The 18,818-nt window shown below is 40.1% G+C and overlaps 1 protein-coding gene across 1 annotated transcript in view; it reads left to right on the top strand.

Moving 5' to 3' along the window:
* The window catches only part of DHTKD1 (dehydrogenase E1 and transketolase domain containing 1), an 871,206-nt gene that overhangs the window by 424,937 nt on the left and 427,451 nt on the right, over positions 1–18,818 (top strand). The window contains exon 8 of the mRNA XM_069228664.1: positions 11,253–11,565. Within this exon, the coding sequence (XP_069084765.1) occupies positions 11,253–11,565 (313 nt within the window). The remainder of the gene's footprint in view (positions 1–11,252; positions 11,566–18,818) is intronic.

The following is an 18,818-nucleotide window of genomic DNA, read 5'->3' on the forward strand; positions in this document are numbered from 1 at the left end:
TTAGAATATGGTTCACAGCTTAACACAGTACTGACAAGTCACTCTCAAATAACAAATGGAATATTTATGGAATACACTGGCAAAACCTAGTGTCCTCTGAATATAGTCTTGTTGATCTGTACTCTTCTGCTGGTATTAGTACAGGCCAATCATCATATCGCCCACCTACTCCTATGGGAAATAGCTATGGAAAACAGCAAGCCTCTAAACTTTTTTCCCCCACACACTCATTGGAGCTTCTTTAGCTTGTTTCATTTGGAAAAGATCAATGGCATCTCCAGCAGCTTCTTTGGAATGAAGTGGGTGAGTACTGTGGTGCTCATGAATTTCGTTTACCTTTTGTTTATACACTTTTTCTATTTGTCCACTTGTAGAACTTCATCATCAATACATGTTACATCTCCAGTAACATCAACATTTTTGTAAAAAATATTTTATTTCAAATATGATTTGGCTTTTTTAATTTTAGTCACATTTACTAACTCTCACCAACTTTTGTTTTACTTTTGGCGGGCACTCGATTTATTAGAATAATGAGTGGTTCATCTACATTGTTTTCAACATCCACAGTATCAACATTTTTTTTAAATTTAAAGGTAAAAAGACAACTCTTCCTTCAAGTCCTTTCTGTAGATCGGTTAAAGGCATTTTCCCTGTCTTTGGTTCCATTCAAACTATTGCTTGAAATGGATGGACAGTTTGTATTAAAATTGATTCAGACACATTTAATGTGGGGTTGGTACCAAATCTTATCTATTATGAGTTGCTCTAGCTGGCATGTTTTTATCCTCTAATTTATCATACCAGTACTTATACATTGTTTGCTTTGTGGCTAAATCAGTGTCTACAAACAGATGTGCACCAAATTCCTGCCACTTATCTCTGTTGTCTTGCTCAGTTTTAGATAATAGAACTACATTATGAGTTTGGTTTTTATATAAACATACATAGGTTCTCAGAAGATTGTGCATTGAACTTGCCTAACTCTTTTCCATTTTTTTCAATACTAATATCTGTGTCCAGTTGCTCTACTCCGCCAGTCACTACCTCCTCATTTTCCCTCCATTATCTTCAGTACCAAAGAAACAAAATGTCTTAATAAACTTTCTCTACCTGTGCCACAGGACCATGCAATAAGACTCCATTCACCTTTCCTAACCATAAAGCTGAGGATTTTACATAATAAAGTCTCCTTACTAAATTTCACATTTTTGAATGATGCACAGCTAACATTCTAAAATGATAAAAGTGCTTTTACACACTTTCTTTGAAAGGCATGCCAGTGAATGACCTTGTAAGTTATTGTATTTCCTAACTTTGCATGACTCTAATCCTTGCGACATTATAATTTTCTGTTTGAGACTTCTGCGTGAAAGTTCTCAGTTTATCAATTGATTTCTGACGGATAGTACAAATACTGCTACACTTCCACCTGTACACAGGGGCCTGTTTACTTCTTCCTTGTACCTCTTCAGCTATAACTTCTGCACTCCTAGGAACTATCCATCCATCCATTCTTTTTTTTTTTTTTTGGGAGTACTGTACAACAAACAGTAGTGTTAACTGCGTGCACTAATGTATTATTTTGTAAATAACTCTCTTTTGCTAAAATTAGTTTTAAGTATTTTTGCTTAATGCTGTTTTACTCATGCTCATCACTGTTTTACCTAGTGTCTTAATTCTGTTCAATATTAAGGTAAAAAGGTTCCTCTTCACAACAAATGATTTCTCAGTTATAATCTTGATATGTTGCCTTTGCTGTACAACAGTACTTCTCCTCTTATACTTGTTCATCTTCTTCCACAAATGGTGAACTGTTCTATTTCAAAACATTTTTACTCCTAATTCGTTGAACTGTTTCTGTCTCCAAATCTCTGTTGTCGTATTAGATTTCCTAATTTTAATACATGCACTTCTTTCTATTTGTCATTGCATTCCAAGCTTCTCTTTTTTTAATTGACGCCTTTCCCTCGTTTTGCATTACATGGCATATTTTTTTCAATAAATCCTTAGTACTCTTACTGGTGACTGTTTTCTTTCTCTGCACATTTCCCTCCTTATTTTCATTTCTACTGTCAGTTTTAACCAGATGGTACTGTTGATTCTGTATTTTTCTTCATTGTGGTTTGTTAGGCATTGTGAATCTTCTTATTTAATTAGAAGTAGATATCCGGAAAACAAATAAACAATACATTTAGCTCTGCAGAACAAGACTTATAAAGCAGGTTTTCCTATACCAAGTCCAGTTAACAGTAAAATTGCACATTCACGCTGTACAGTAGTAGGCCTCAGTCATGTTTAAAGTAGTCCTTCTCTGGATGGGTGAGTAGGTTTTGTTAGTACTTATTTGAGTGAGTGTCTCAGTCCTTTTATGGATGTGTCAGCAGATATTTAAGTAAGTATACAATTATATAACTGGTTCTTTTAGTAACTCTATGGGTCTTTAAATATACATGTAACTGAGTATATGAATAACTTGGGTGTGTCAGCATATGCATCATTGTGTGCCTGGGTGTGTTCGTATATGTATGAGTGTGTGCCTGGGTATATCAGTGTGTGTTTGGTTGTCATGGTGTATGCATCTTCATGTGTCTGGGTATGTCAGTGCAAGCATCAGCCTATGCTGCGGTGTGTCAGTGTATTTGTTAGTGTGTACCTACATTTGTTACTGTATGCATCAATGTATATCTCAATCTGATCATTAGAAGGACATGTTTTGCATCTTAATTACAAACCACACTCTTTATGGCCTACCTACAGCCTACCCAAAAGTTGACTTTTCTATGCTAAAAGGGGAGTATAAAGCTTGTCAAGCAGCTTTTTTAATGCAAGGTTGAGCTCACAGTAAAACTGTACACTCAGTCTTGCCATTAGTAGATGCAACCCATATTTAGAGGGTCACTTTTCTGAATAAGAAACTGTTATGAGAGTACTTGACTCTATATTTGAGTGACTGTATTAGTTGCCAACTAGGTTTAATACTCCAGCATATCTGGAATCTGGATGTGTGCATCAATGTCTAAAGTGGCTGTTTGTCTGGTAGGGTGTGTGAGTGCCTCTATCCTTTTATAAAAAGCTATTACTCCGGAAGTCCAATAGTATTCCCAAGTCATGCCTAAATGACTACTCCTCTAGATATTTAACTAGGTAGTGTCAGTAATTGCCTCCATGTGTTAGTGAGTGTATCTGTCCCTTTAGAGGTGAGCACTAGATGAAGTAAATATGGCAGTATATATCTGGCTCTCTTAATAAGTTTATAGGCTTGTAAATGGGCATTTACATCACCATATACATTTTTGCTGACTGTACTTATGAGTACAAAGGTATCTAATCACGTGTGCAATTGAGTTTAATCCTACAAAGGTATCTAACTGTGTGCAATTGAGTGTTCTCTGGGTGTCTACCTGATTGAATAAGTAGGTGTCTCAGTATCTGACTAGGTGTGTGAATGACTGTATCCTTTTTTAATTAGCCATAGGAGTTGTAGTGTGTGTACTATACTGTACATATAACTGGGTATAGGGACCTCTAACTTGATATCTGAGTCAATTAAACTCATAAGAACACGTTTCACCTTTTAATCACAAAGCATTCTCCTCTATGGCCTAACTACAGCCCACCTAAGGGGAGAACATTGTGTGACAAAAGGAGAGTGTAAAGCTTGTGAAGCAGCTTTTCTAATTGCAAGTCGAGCTGACAGTAAAAATGTACACTCAGGCTCACCATTAGTAGGCCCAAACCATATTTAAAGGACTACTTATCTGAATAATTAACTATGTTATGAGAGTACTTGACATTCATATTGCAGTGACTGTATCAGTTGCCAACCAGGTCTCATACTGCAGCAAATATAGCTGCTGTCTGGATGTGTACATTAATGTATAAGTGTCTCTTTCTGTGTCTGATTGGCTGTGTGTGTGGCTTTATGCTTTTGTAATTAGGTATGTGAGTGACAGCATGGGTGTGAGACTGCACATATTACTCAACATAGGGGTCTAGAAGTCAGTGCTTAAGTCAGTGAAACTAAGAAGGACATATGTCATCTTTTAAGCACCCACCACTCTCCTATGGTCTACGTACAGCCTAGCTAAGTGCTGAGTTTTGTGTAGTAAAAAGACAAGTTAAGGCTTCTGAAACAGGTTTTCGAATGCCACCTCTAGCTGACAGTAAACCTTCACACTTCTGCTATGCAGTAGTATGCCTCAGTCATGTTTAAAATACTACTTCTCTGTATGGGTAAGTTAGTTGTATCACTACTTAGCAACTATACCCAAATAATGTTTAAAGGACTACTTCCAGGTTCAAGCAACCAGATTCTGTAAGTATTTCACTATATATTGTACAGACTGTATCAGTACCCAACTAACTTTGACACTGCTCCATAAGTACCTGCTCTCTAGTGTGTGCATCAATTTGTAACTGGCTGTTTCTGTGTCTAACTGTGTGTGAGAGAAGCTCTATCCTTTCCTAAATAGACATGTGACTTTCTTTATAAGTTGAACATTACATCTATAACTGGCCATATCAGTGTGGACATGCACATATTTATTTTTTACATATTTATTTTTGCATTTTATCAACATGCTGCTCACTTTCATTTACCTTATATACACCCATCCCTGTGCTAATACATTTTAAAATAAACTGCATTTCACTACACAAACCTGTTATGTGTAGTGAAATGTGTATGTGAGTGTGTGTTTGTCTTGCAGTGTTAGTTATCATTTTTTTCACTGAAAAATGCTCAAAATCCAAGCAGAAGAACGGTACACCAATCTCATGCAAGGCAAACATTAATGGCAACCCTTTCAACTTTGGTTTCAAGTTTACCCAGTCAGAAAACCAACCGCAACCTCCTTTTCATGTTAAAGGTTTGTTCTGTCTCTTGTGACTGGTTTCTATTTTTAACCCTTTTCAATACTCCATAAAAGAGAGCCCGATTTGATAAGAGTTTTCTCTGGATCTGCTCATCCACGCAGAGCTCAGCGCGGCCCATGTGTAACTCTGTGGCGGATCCATGCGGGAGTACGCAATTCATTTTTGCTATTTATTGTCAAACAATGCCATATACACTCCTGTTTCATCAACCAAATGTGTACCCACCTAATAATACTTTTCATTGATTATTACCACTAGATTTGCAAATACAAAGTCACAGTCTAGTCTTTTTCTATTCCCTTTTCCCTTCTTGCACCTGTAGCTGTGCTACCATGGTAACATATTCTGCAACATTTTGCTGCAGTAGAAGGTCACAAGTGCATAACAGTTTCTGAATGCACCATGCTTACTTTTAAACCACGTTTAGCAGGTGTGGTTGAATTTTTGAAACAATAAACATATAACAAACACCAATACTGTTTTGCAATTTCTCAAGCCAATCCAACATCTACCTACTTTTCACTCAATATCACTACCTAGCTTCATAAACAAACATATGACAACAACCAATTGAATGTGTTCTTTTAAAATCTAGCTAGTAGTCTCCATTTTAACTGCATCTAATTTCAAATCTGCCTCATTCAGCTGCTATTTGGTACTCCAGATTCCCTCCAAAATAATCAGAATGTGGATTGTGGGACAAAGCTTTGTGTTTTGGGCAGATAAAGTGCAAGAAAAAGTGGTATTGACAGAGACCTCGGTTTATCTAATGTGAACATTACTTGGGGTAGCCAGAAAGAGTTGAAGTGGCATCATTGCTCCCTTTGGTTAAAACCATTAAGGATTGCCTACATATGGACCTTATGATTGTGCACTGTGGTGGCAATGACCTAGACACACTTACTGGGGTAGGCTTGGAAATCCAAATGAAGGATACCTGTGGAAAATTAATGACACTTTTCCCACAGACTGCCTTTGTATTTTCTTACATTTGCCCAAGGCAGGAGTGGAACTTGTCAACTGAATTCTGTCTACAAATAGACAAATCCAGGAAGCATGTTAATAAAACAGTTTCTTCATTCATTAGAGGCTATACTATGGTCTCTGTTTACCACAACACTTCGCAATTCAATATGGATGGAACATACAGAAATGATGGAGTTCACATAACAGACAAGGGCAACAGGGTGTTTCTGCACAACTTGAGAGACTGCATCCTTTTACATGTGCAGTGATGACCTACACATCATAAACACAGGCTCTTTTCAGAGCCAATCCTTTTACCATACACATATTTATTTGTGAATACTTAATTTTTTTAATCTCACTTAGATCTGCGGATATCAAAAGCAACAAAAAAACCTCCCAATTTTTGTCATTCTCTAACCATTTTCTCGTAATGTGCCACATTTATGTGAAGCCCTGTGGCCAGGGAACTCCTTCCCTGACCCCATCATACACATTACTGCCCACATTTTAGCCCTGGGACCCTTTCCCAATACAACAAAATGGCAGCCACAACTCTGCCTCAGATTGCAGCTATCCAAGGCTGTATGAGTGTCTGTGTGAGAGTGTGCATGAGAGTGTGTGACTGGATAGCAGAGTGGCTGTAAGAGTATCTTTCTGGGTTTGTGAGTGGGTATGAGTCTATTGGCCTGAGTGTGACAGTGGGTATGAGAGGGTGTGTCTGGGTGTGAGTGTGGGGTGTGTGTGTCTGGGTGTGACAGTGGGTGTCAGAGTATCTGTCTGGGTGTAAGAGTGGGTGAGAATGTCTATCTGGGTATGAGAATGGGTGCAAGAGGGTGTCTGGGTGTGAGAAGGCTATGTGGGTATGAGAGTGCATGTGAGAGTGGGTCAAGTAGGTGTTAAAAGGGTGTCTCTGGGTGTGAGAGTGGGTGTGTGTGTGTGTTCCTGGGTGAGAGACAGGGTGTGTGTCTGGGTGTGAGAATGTGCATGGGTGTGAGAATGTGCATGGGTGTGAGAGTGGGTGTGAGAATGTGCATGAGTGTGAGACTGGGTGTGATTGTGCCTGGGTGCATGAGTGGGTGTGACAGTGTCTGACTGAAAGAGTGGTTGTGAACATTTGTCTCTGAGTGTGAGGCTTGCTTTGAGAATGTCTGTGTGGGTGTGAGAGTGGGAGTGAGTGTGTGTGCCTGGGTTTGACAATGGGTGTCAGAGTGTCTAGGTGTGACAGTGGGTGTGAGAGTGTGTGCTAGGGTGTGAGCATCCGTGTGAGCATGTCTGTGTGTAAGATAGGTGTGTCTGGGTATGAGATTGAGTGTGAGAGTGTCTGTCTGGACGTGGGAGTGGGTGTGAGAGTGTGTGTGAGTGGCAGTGTGTGAGAGTGTATACCTGGGTGTGCGAATGTCTATCTTTGTGTGAGTGGGTGTGAGAGTGTTTGCCTGAGTATTTGAGTGGGTGTATGAGATAGATATATATATATATATATCATTTTTTTATACATTTCACGAAGTACACAGCTCCAACCGTGGATTGATGCCAGGGGGGCCACACTGAGCCCCATGGTTGGATCTGCAGATATTGAAAAAGTCAACTTTTATTTTTTTCATGCAGTTTAACAGCACAGTTTAAGGTTTAACCCCACTTATATCCACCCCCCCAAGTTCAGGGAGTCTCTACCCTGACCCCTTTATCTACATTGCACTCAACATTTGTGCCCTTGAGACCTTTTGCCTGATCAAACAAAATGGCAGCTGCAACTTCCCTGTCAGGTTGGTGCCAGACAATGAGATTCTTCTGTGGCGCTTGGATCTGCGGATCGATCCATGGTGGATCCGCATCCCTAGATATTTATATTTTGCACACCTTTAATAACTCTAAAACTACTGAACGGATTTACACCAGATCTCAAAAAGCACAATCTGCGCACCCATATCTAGCTTCATGGCAAATTAGGTGAAAGTTCGTTTGGCAGTAGGTGTGTCTAAAGAACCTATGGGAAAATTAATGGGGAAAGTGTATTTTTGGGACCCCTCCCCTTCTTCTTGTCTGCCGCTTGACAGATCAACCTGGAAATTGCCAACACAGCAGCTTCAACTGTCGTATTAGTTTTGAAAATTTTGTGAAGATTTGTTATGCGGCACCAAAGTAATTGGCAAACCTAAAAACGCTATTCCTATGGAAATTAGGTCCTAATTATAAATTCCTACTGACGCCTCCCAGTAAGTAATATATATTACAGGGCCATGCATTTCCTTTAGTCGTGCATGGTTGGGTGGTTATAGGGGGTTGGCCACAGGCCAGGCCCAGCAGCCAACCCCTGCGGCACACGGTTGATGTTGTTATAGTGGGTTGGGTGCAGGGCCTGGCCGCAGGCCAGGCGCTGTGTTCAACCCACGCTGTGCACAGCCGAAGGTTACAGGGGGTTGGTGGTTATACGGGATGGGCGGCAGGGCCTGCAGGTGACGCCCAGCCTCCATGGCGAAAGGTTGTGCGCAGCGTGTTTGGATTGACATAGATTAATTCAAATTACTTTATTAAAAAAGCCCATAAAAATTCACTGAAAGACCCCAAAGGTTACAGGGGCGGTATAGCTACGAAAAGGAATATTTTAAAAACATAGAAATTCACTTAAAAAACAAAGTTTACAGTGGCGTTGTAGTTAGGTTACACGTTTTAAATGTACAAAACCATAGAAATTCACCTGTTATAGTTAGTAATTTCAAGTAAATATAACTTGTGCTGTAAAGTAACTATAACTCGCACCCTTGCCATGCACTGCTAATTACCCCAGATATTACAGCACTCATGACATGGTTTATAACAACTTTTGCACTGCAACATTTGCAACACAATTATTGATGAGGAAACTGTGCGTGGTGAAGGCACGAGTTATAGTTACCTTAGGGTACTGGTTATAGTTTCTTGAAATAACTAGGTGAATTTCTATGGTTTTGTATGTTTAAAATGTGAGCCTACCCATAACGTCTCTGAAACTTTTGTTTCTATATATATATGTGTGTATATATATATATATATTTTTTTTCCCCTCCGGTTGTGTTTGGGTCAGTTTTCTATCTTTTGGTTCATGAGAGGTGTACTGGTGTAGAAAGGTTTTGAAGGTGGGCTATTTTGTGATGTCCCTGTGTCCAGAGTCCATGTGCTTCAGAACGTGCTGGTACACCGTGGGGTGCTGCATCACGGGGGGACTATGCCCTGATTCTCCAGTAATAGACGATAACCTGACCCTTCAGGGTTGGAGGATGTACCTGCTAGTGAGTGTGGGTTGCTTAACATGAAAGGATACTGAGTGGAACTCCTCTATTATGCAGAGTGCGGCACCAAGGGCAGTGTATAGGACAGCATCTGCGTGTGGGTGTTCTTCATAAGGGTCTCAATGGTACACAGTGACTACCATTGCCTCATGGTCACTGGGAGCTATTGGGCAGATGGACCTGCAGCATTGGGTCTCACCTTACGAGATCATTGGGACCTGGCTGTACATAGGGGCTGCCGCGTTGTGCACTGTATGATGCACCAGTGGCGTCTCCATCAAAAAAGCTTTCCACAAAAGGTGATTCCCAGAGATTAAGTCTCACATCTGGGTCAAAATCAATTTTCAAGTCTCTTAGGGACTGCCAACTGCCAAGGAAGGGAAGCTAAAGGGTGCTCATTGGGGGGTTGGTGGCTTTTGTGATCCAAGTGTAAATATGCAGCTCACTGTCACTTGGAGGCTTGGCCTCCATGGCATCCAGCAGCAGAGGGTGTCCACCCACTTCTCTCTAGTCCATTCTGCCTGAGAATAGGCCCACCACTCTGGTTCACACAGACTTCATCGAGGGGGTAGCCTTGTGAGAGCCTGCCAGAGCCCAGGCCACATGACCACGAGGAGCCCAACCAGACACAGGTGCAGTGGACACCTCATCACTCGCCTCCGCACCACCCCGACTTCACTATAAGCCAGCAAGTCTCAAGACCCAAGTCACATGGGCTCCTGGGTCACTGCCACCTCTGATCCGTTGCGCTTGTCCCTCGATCTGGCTACACAGAGATCATAGCAATGGCCACAGCTTAGCTCCATGACCAAACCCTCCTCAACCCCGTCACACCCCTAATTTTCTCTCTGGCTCCTTGTCCTGTTTCTGTCAACTGATGCCGCTTTGCTGCTGCTTACCTCGTCTTAAACATCAGGTTAGATTTCAACAATTACACTGTAATAAGCATTATTCTAAGGCTTTGTACCTCAATCGCAATTTTCAGGTGGTCCAATGTGCAGCTTTACCAGTGATGACAAGTTGGTCTCTTCTGCCCCCCCTCTTGAGACCTTTTCATTGGCTACCTATGTATTTATGGTTAACTTTTAAATCTCTGGTGGTTGCTGATCTTTTTCTATGTAGGACGTTCCCTTTGTTTATTAATAATTACTTTATAGATGTGTCCTTGCTTGCTTTCTGTTGTCCTCAGATCAGGTCCCTTTGTCTGCTCATATGCTCAGGCAGCAGCGGAAAGGTGGTTATGCTTTCTGTGCAACTCCCAATTTGTGAAATGGATTTATATTGTCTTATCTGTTTTACCTCCAATCATTTCTGTTTCCAGACCTGACTGTTCTGTCATGCTTCCTGAAATAGTCTACTGCCAATGAATCTGTCCTCAGGTAATGTCTGCTTCATTGTCTGTTGCTGTCTAAATACAAAGAAACACTCTAGTGTGAATGAGCACCATATAATAAAAATAATTCAACTAACTAACCTAAATGTATAAAAATTGTAAATATATCAACGCAAGAAAAACCTTAATCCACCATGTACATAGAAATCTATACTTAGGCCAGGTGAGACTGCACCCACTGGTGTTTGATATAGCCATGGTTACTTAGATTGAAATCGACAAAGATATCCATTCACTTGTCTCATTCATTCCTATGAAAGTTTACATTGACTTGTCTGATTATTATTTTTTTCCAATATTTCAAAAATTAAAAATGCCAGATTATTTGCAGTGTCCAACCTGTTCTGTTTGACACTTTATATATAACAATGTGCATTGCATCTCCTCCTCCTTTTGCCCATTAATGGCTTGTCTGTTTGTGTTGTTTTACTGTGGTAATAGCAGATTGTATTGCCATACTTCAGTATATTATGTTGCAATGAAATGAAACAAAATCAATCTTTGTATATAAGCTAGGTTTCTTATAGATCTGTCGTTAAGGATTTATGAGCAAACTATAGTTTCATAGTACAACACTATCAGCTGTGCTGACGTTTTGCCCGTATTTTACCAGGTATTATGTAATGGTATGATATATGTAATTTGTGATGTGTAACCTTCATATGAATATTCAAATGAAAATAATTATTCAGAATGGCTTGAATAATTTTGAAAATTAAACCACTAACTTTTTTTTTTTTAAACAGGTCTCGTAAAAGTATTCCAGATGCATATGCAGAGCGTTTAATAGGAGAAGGGCTTATGACAGAACTTGAAGTTTCAGAAATAAAAACGAATCATTTCTCAAAAATGAACAACCACCTGGCCAACATGACTTTGTACAGCCCACCTGCTACAAACCTACAAGCTCACTGGAGTGATATGGTGGAACCCACTTCTAGGATCACTACTTGGGATACAGGTGTATCTATTGACCTCTTAAAGTTCATTGGAGCTAAGTCTGTGCAAGTTCCAGAGGAATTCCATATGCACAGCCACCTTTTAAAGATGCACGCACAGGTCTGTTTCTACTCATTTGCTCATTCTATCAGTCTGGTTACAGTAGGGACGAAGAACAAGTTACTTACCTTTGGTAATGCATTATCAGGTAGAGACATGATCCAGCCACAATTCCTTGTGGTGAATACATTTTCGTTCCTCACTGTGCACATGAGACTGCTTAGCCATCTGCTTGCTCTTTTTACCTAGTAACCATTCACCCACTTAGCATGGCCTATTTTATCCTATTTATTTCATCATTTTTTTTAGCACTCTGCAAGAAATGTTGTGGTTTTCATTGTCATTGCCCGTCTGAGAATATGTCATAATCAGCGTCCTTATCAGTGATCTGCTTAGGTATTGACATCATGTCCCTTTCTTTCTTACGTTTGACAGGAACATAATGTGCACTTGTTAGACTTTGTTTATGTAATTGCTGACACACATTTGCATACATAATCAGTTGCTTAGGTACATACCTTCTTCAGGGATCTATATGATCAGTCTAAAAACACCTCACACGGACAAGATCATCAGAGGGGTTCCTTCCAGAGGCCATCTATGATGCATGTCACCTGCAGAACTCAGCCTTTGTGTTTTCACAGAGTCTGACCTAGAAACCTCATTCCAAGGTAACGAGGGCTGGGGGACGCTTCTCATGGACTTGTTACTGGCAGATTAGGGTTTATTACACCAAGCTCTCCTTAGGGTAGAGATTAGCCATTCTTTGTTAGGAATGTCTTATCTTATGTTTAGTGCAGTATGGTGGGGGTTTTCATATTCGCACCTCATTTTCATGATTATGCTTTTATTATTGCTCATTATTCTAATCATTGCAGTTCATGCATTTTACCGTAGACTGCAGTCTTTTCAATAAGTATATTGAAAACTCTCCTGCATCTCCCTAATTGACTATGGGCCTGATTACAACTTTGGAGGAGGTGTTAATCCGTCCCAAAAGTGACGGTAAAGTGACGGATATACCACCAGCCGTATTACGAGTCCGTTATATCCTATGGGACTCGTGGTGGTATATCCGTCACATTTGGGACGGATTAACACCTCCTCCAAAGTTGTAATCAGGCCCTATATGTGTGTGAGACTTATTGCTAACAAGAGAAAAGGGTAATTTCCAAAATACCATGACTCCCTTGAGCAGTCTCATCTAGAGTCAGTGCGTAAGACTGCCAGAAATCACCTTTACTGTCTGAGTTTCGGTGAGGTACTGCTTGTGAGCTGGGAGGGTTGGGTCAACAGTTGCGACTTGTAGGAGTGACACAGTCGCCTACAAACAGAATTTCTGCCGGCCCTAAACCAGCAGTCTCGCTAAGGAGCGAGAGTTGAACTATGACATTCTTACTTCAGAATCTTCCCCAGGCACGAGTCTGGATCCAGAAACCTTTTTCACATAGCATGTCTGCACGTCAGAAGAGGACATTGCGTGACTCTGTATCAATGTCGTCCACTGAATGTGACATCAGTGGAGTCTATATAACCCCCTCACAAGTGCATTGATGGTGGAAGGGGAGCTAGCCCAGGAGGCATGGTGACAACCTTGTGATGTCTCTGGAGAATGTGTGTTGCGAGGGAGCCAAGACCCACTTGGACTTTTTATGTTTTGTCATGGACTTATCAGAAGGCTTTGACAGTGAAGATCAGCTGTGAGAACAACCTTGAGAGGTGGAGTGGAACCACACTCTCAACTTCAACCTGGAGTGGAGCGAACCTGCATGAAGTATAGTGATGTTTCGCCATATAGTGCTTCACTTCAGGTTCACGGATGGGCCTTTGGATTTATCTGGGCGCAGTTGTCGCAAACCTTGGAGTCGTATGCCGCACCCAAACACCAGAGACACACCTCATAGAGATCTGTCACAGACATCTGTTTGTAATAGTTCTTATTAGGCTTAAACCTTATGGTCTTAGGGCAGAGATCTTCAAATCTGAGCCCCCATAAGCTTAATGTTTTGAAGTCAGGCCACCCTCTAAAACTTTATGGCACGGACTGGAGGAGTGGAAGGGGCAAGGCTGAGCACAGGCAGCAGGGCTGTGAGATCATTTCAGGGGCACTTTTTCTGTAGCTCGTAATGCACCTTAAATGTTGAACTTACAAAAGAGTAAATGCATCAAACAAAAACAGAATTTGTTGACCGAACACTGATCCCAATAAATGGGGTGTTCCATGCCCCTCACACTCCTGGGCCTCAAAGCAACAGGGAGGAACCACATATAAGGAGTCACAAACATTAAAAAAACATGGAATAAAGAAAATTCATGTTAACACGATTAATCGGTGATGTGGCGAACTAACAAAATGAATATTAAACTACTCGCTCCCCTAATTGGATGCAGACCCATGCACGAACAGCCCATCAATACTGTGGAAAGGACCACAGCAATGATATTAATAAGATAACGAAAACATGAGTAAGAAACACTACCCATCATCATCGGACAGTGTTGCCAAATGAGGTAGTGAATATCAATCTATTTGTTCTTGTACGTAGACTGAAACTGAATGTTCTGTCTAGTTGGAACACAGCGCAGCATACCATGCTATTGAGCAATACCTCTTACCCTATAAAGGTATATCCTAACCAGACCTACACTATAAGACACATATTGAATGTTTTATCTCTTGCAGAGAAAAGATACAATTGTCCTCGTTAAACAGAAGTTGAAGACAACAACAGCAACCGTTTGGCATATAAATATAGTTTTCCCCAGGAAAGGTAGCTAGAGATGATACAAATATCAATATACATACTTCCTGACTTACGAATATAATAAAGAAATGCCTATGTAGTAACCAATGAAATATATATATATATATATATATATATATATATATATATATATATATATATATATAATTTTAATTAACCAGAGGAATTTCACAGCACTCCACAAAGTCCAATTATCAATCCTTCATTTGAATTACAAAGCCACCAACGCGTTACAATTTGCCTCAAGTCTTGCTCACGGTAGTGAGTCCCTTCACCATTTTTATTCATATACAAATAATCCAGGAAGCTAGTAATGAAGCATTCTGGATAACGTAGTTTCAAATAAACACTAAAACAAACTTATGAGTTAAAAATACACATTTTGGCATGTGTGCACCTTACATGTCCCCCAAAACATTTTTGGGGTGCAACAGAGGGGGCCTTATCCCCCCAGCACCCTGGAGTTTTGCATTTCCAAAAATGCGATTTCTGGTTCAGAAATCAAAATTTTAGAAATGCAAAACATTCGCAGATAAGGGCCAACAGGCCCATAGCTGCAAATGGGGCTGGTATCGCAATTTTTAAGAATTTTTAAGAAATCGCTATTACCGAATTGCAAATGTGATACAAGGCACTTTGTGAGTCAGAAATAGTGATTTCTTAAAAATCAATATTTCCGAATCGCAAAGGGCTGTGATGATACTTCTGGCCCTTAGAGCTGCTAGCAGTCTTTCTAGCACTAAAAGCTTTTCAACCTCTTCTGTCTCACAAACACATTCTTTTCAAAACAGACAATATGACAACGATGTACTACTTAAACAAACAGGGAGGAACACACTCATCACAACTTTGCCTCCTAGCACAACACATTTGGCATTGGGCAATTCACAACAAGATTTGCCTAATAGCTCAATACATCCCAGGGATTCACAATCAATTAGCAGACAATCTCAGTCGGGATCACCAGCAAACTCACAAGTGGGAAAGACACTTTTGTCAGTGGGGGACACCAGACATGGATCTGTTTGCCACAAACCAAAATGCCAACACTTTGCATCCAGGTACCCGCACCCTCAGTCCAAGGGCAATGCTCTATGGATCAACTGGTCAGGGATATATGCTTACGATTTTCCCCCTCTCCCACTCATTCCGTTTCTAGTCAACAAACTGCGTCAAAACAAACTCAAACTAATACTTATAGCACCAACATGGGCATGCCAACCGTGGTACACCACACTGTTTGACCTCTCAGTAGGACCTCACGCCAAGCTTTCAAACAGACCAGATCTGTTAACGCAACACAAACAGCATATCAAACACCCCAATCCAGCAATGCTCAATTTAGCAATCTGGCTCCTGAAATCTTAGAGTTTGGCTATCTAAATCTTCCAAACGAGTGTATAGAAGTCATTAAACAGGCAAGAAAATGTACCACCAGGCATTGTTATGCTAACAAATTGAAAAGATTTGTCTTCTACTGCCAAGCAAAACACATCACAGCATTGGATGCGTCCATGCAAGATATCGTAGGATACTTACTACACCTACAAAAAGCAAATATAGCCTTTTCATCCATCAAAATACACCTCACCGCAATTTCGGCTTATTTGCAAATTAAACACTCAAAATCCCCATTTAGGATACCAGTCATTAAAGCCTTCATGGAAGGACTAAAATGAATCATACTTCCAAGAACTCTACCAATACCCTTGTGGAATCTTAATATTGTACTTACACGACTCATGGGTCCACCTTTTGAACCCATGCATTCTTGTCGGATCCAATTCTTAACTTGGAAAGTGGCATTTCTAGTAGCAATCACTTAATTACAAAGAGTTAGTGAAATACAGGCTTTCACTATTGAAGAACCCTTTATACAAGTACACAAACATAAAGTTGTTCTCCGCACAAATCCAAACTTTCTACCAAAAGTAATCTCACCGTTTCATTTAAACCAAACAGTAGAACTCCCAGTCTTCTTCCCACAGTCAGACTCAGTGGCAGAAAGAGCACTGCATACATTAGATATAAAAAGAGTTCTAATGTATTATATCGACAGAACAAAAGCATTTCGTAAAACTAAACAATTGTTTGTCGCATTCCAGAAACCCCATACTGGTAACCCTATATCCAAACAAGGCATAGCCAGATGGATAGTGAAATGTATACAAACTTGTTACCTGAAAGCTAAAAGACAACTACTCATTACACTAAAGGCATACTCCACTAGAAAGAAGGGAGATACAATGGCCTTTCTAGGAAACATACCAATGACAGAAATTTGTAAGGCAGCCACTTGGTCCACACCTCATACTTTTACCAAACATTACTGTTTAGATGTGTTACCAAAACAACAAGCCGCAGTAGGACAGGCTATACTAAGAACATTATTTCCAACAACTTCAACTACTACAGGCTGACCACCGCTTTGGGAAGGATTACTGCTTTGTAGTCCATGCACAGCATGTGTATCTGCAGCTACACATGCCACCGAACGGAAAATGTCACTTTCCCAGTGTACATCTGTTCGTGGCGTGTTCCGCTGCAGATTCACATGCGCCCTCCCGCCTCCCCAGGAGCCTGTAGCCGTTTAAGTTGCAATTAGAAATTTTACATATGTAAATAAACATTCCTCTACCTCAACTTTGTGCATACATCTCTATCCCATTGCACGGACATCTTTACTATTCTCACTCTATCACTCCTACCTTACCCTCTGCGGGAAAACAATCTAAGATGGAGTCGATGCCCATGCGCAATGGAGCCGAAAGGGAGGAGTCACTCGGTCCCGTGACTCGAAAAGACTTCTTCAAAGAAAAACAACTTGTAACACTCCGAGCCCAACACTAGATGGCAGGAACAGTGCACAGCATGTGAATCTGCAGCGGAACACGCCACGAACAGATGTACACTGGGTAAGTGACATTATATATATATATATATATATATATATATATATATATATATATATATATATATATATATATATATATATATATACATGTTTTTAAAAGGGCACATTGGTAGAGTGGTGTAAACCAAGGTGACTATGTGACCCTTTTAATGAATAAGACTCATATACGGATTAAATAGAAAAGCAGTTAATGACTCAAAATTTGAAAATTTACAACCTTCTTAATAAAAAAAATCCATCCATAATCCGTAATTCCTAAAGAGTCAATAATATTATTGTATACAAGTAAGGGAACAGAGAGATACGTCTCAATGAAGACCCATGATAACCTGACATAAGCCAGGAAAAAGAAAGTATAATGTTCAAAGAACATGTGTATACAATTATCTACACCAGAGTGAAATCCATCAAATTTTGAAGGCTATCAGATATAAAACCTTTACGACCAAAGTCTTACAGTCCCCAAGATGATACTTTTTGGTTTCTAATGTATCAAAACAATCAAAAATTAGAAAACTGATACTACAATATCATAGGTAATAGTAGAAAGTACATAACAAATAGTGTAGATCAACAGCTACCTTGTTTGATAGTACAAGAAGGACATTGTAAATAGACACCCATAGTGCTATTTAATCCTTATAAGGATCCTAACACTGTACTGGTTAATAAAAGTATTATCTTAACAAAGTCTGTGACAGACATTAAATAATATACTGACACTCTCATGGAGTTGTTAATATTACAAGTTACTTATAAAGGATACTAGACCTTTTCTCATATGTTAGAAAAATTACTTTCCGTAGAGGGAGCAACTCTGTACCCGACCCCCAAATGAAGGTGCATATAAACATACTGTATTAACGCTCACCAGGCATACAAAATAATACTCCACTTAGAGTAAGGTACATAATCAAGAAGGTATCAACTGTTGAGCGTTGACTGTCCTTCAGAGTAAAATAAACATTACCTTTATATCAGGTATTGTAAAGCAGTGGTTCCCAACCTGTTGTCCAGGGACCCCTGGGGGTCCGCAAAGCCTCCTCAGGGGGTCCATGGCTGCTTAAAATTAAATCATATTAATAGATTAGGTCTCCAGCTTTCAGTAATGGCTCACTGGGGGGGTCCCCGTATTCCAAAAAAGAGTCAGTGGGGGTCTCCGTCTCCAGTAATGATAAAATGGGGGTCCACAGAAGTCAAAAGGTTGGGAACCACTGTTGTAAAAAAATAACAAGAAATAAACTGCTAAGAAACTGTCAACAACAAGCGTGAAGTGAAGAACTCTTTCATACCACTAATAATAACATTAGTAAAAGTAGCCTTGAAGCATCAGACATGACACATCCTTAGGGCTTTAGCGTAATATACACCACGATACTCTACCTTGACAATTTAAGGAAAAATAACACTTGCCAAAACATGAACACCCACCAGGTGCCACCATTAGGTGGAACAGACATAAAACTGAAAAAGCCTCAAAGCACTGCCAAAGCCTGGCACAACCGTGAAACAAGTGAAGACAAGTAACCCCCTACAATCCAGTACAGGAGGTATTAACTAGGCAAAAGGGTAGAAAGGAACCCAGCTAATTCGCTGTTCCACTCCTACTGTCAAGAAAATGAATTAAAGTGGAG

This window comes from Pleurodeles waltl, chromosome 4_1 (genome assembly GCF_031143425.1).
Source record: "Pleurodeles waltl isolate 20211129_DDA chromosome 4_1, aPleWal1.hap1.20221129, whole genome shotgun sequence".
NCBI lineage: Eukaryota > Metazoa > Chordata > Amphibia > Caudata > Salamandridae > Pleurodeles > Pleurodeles waltl.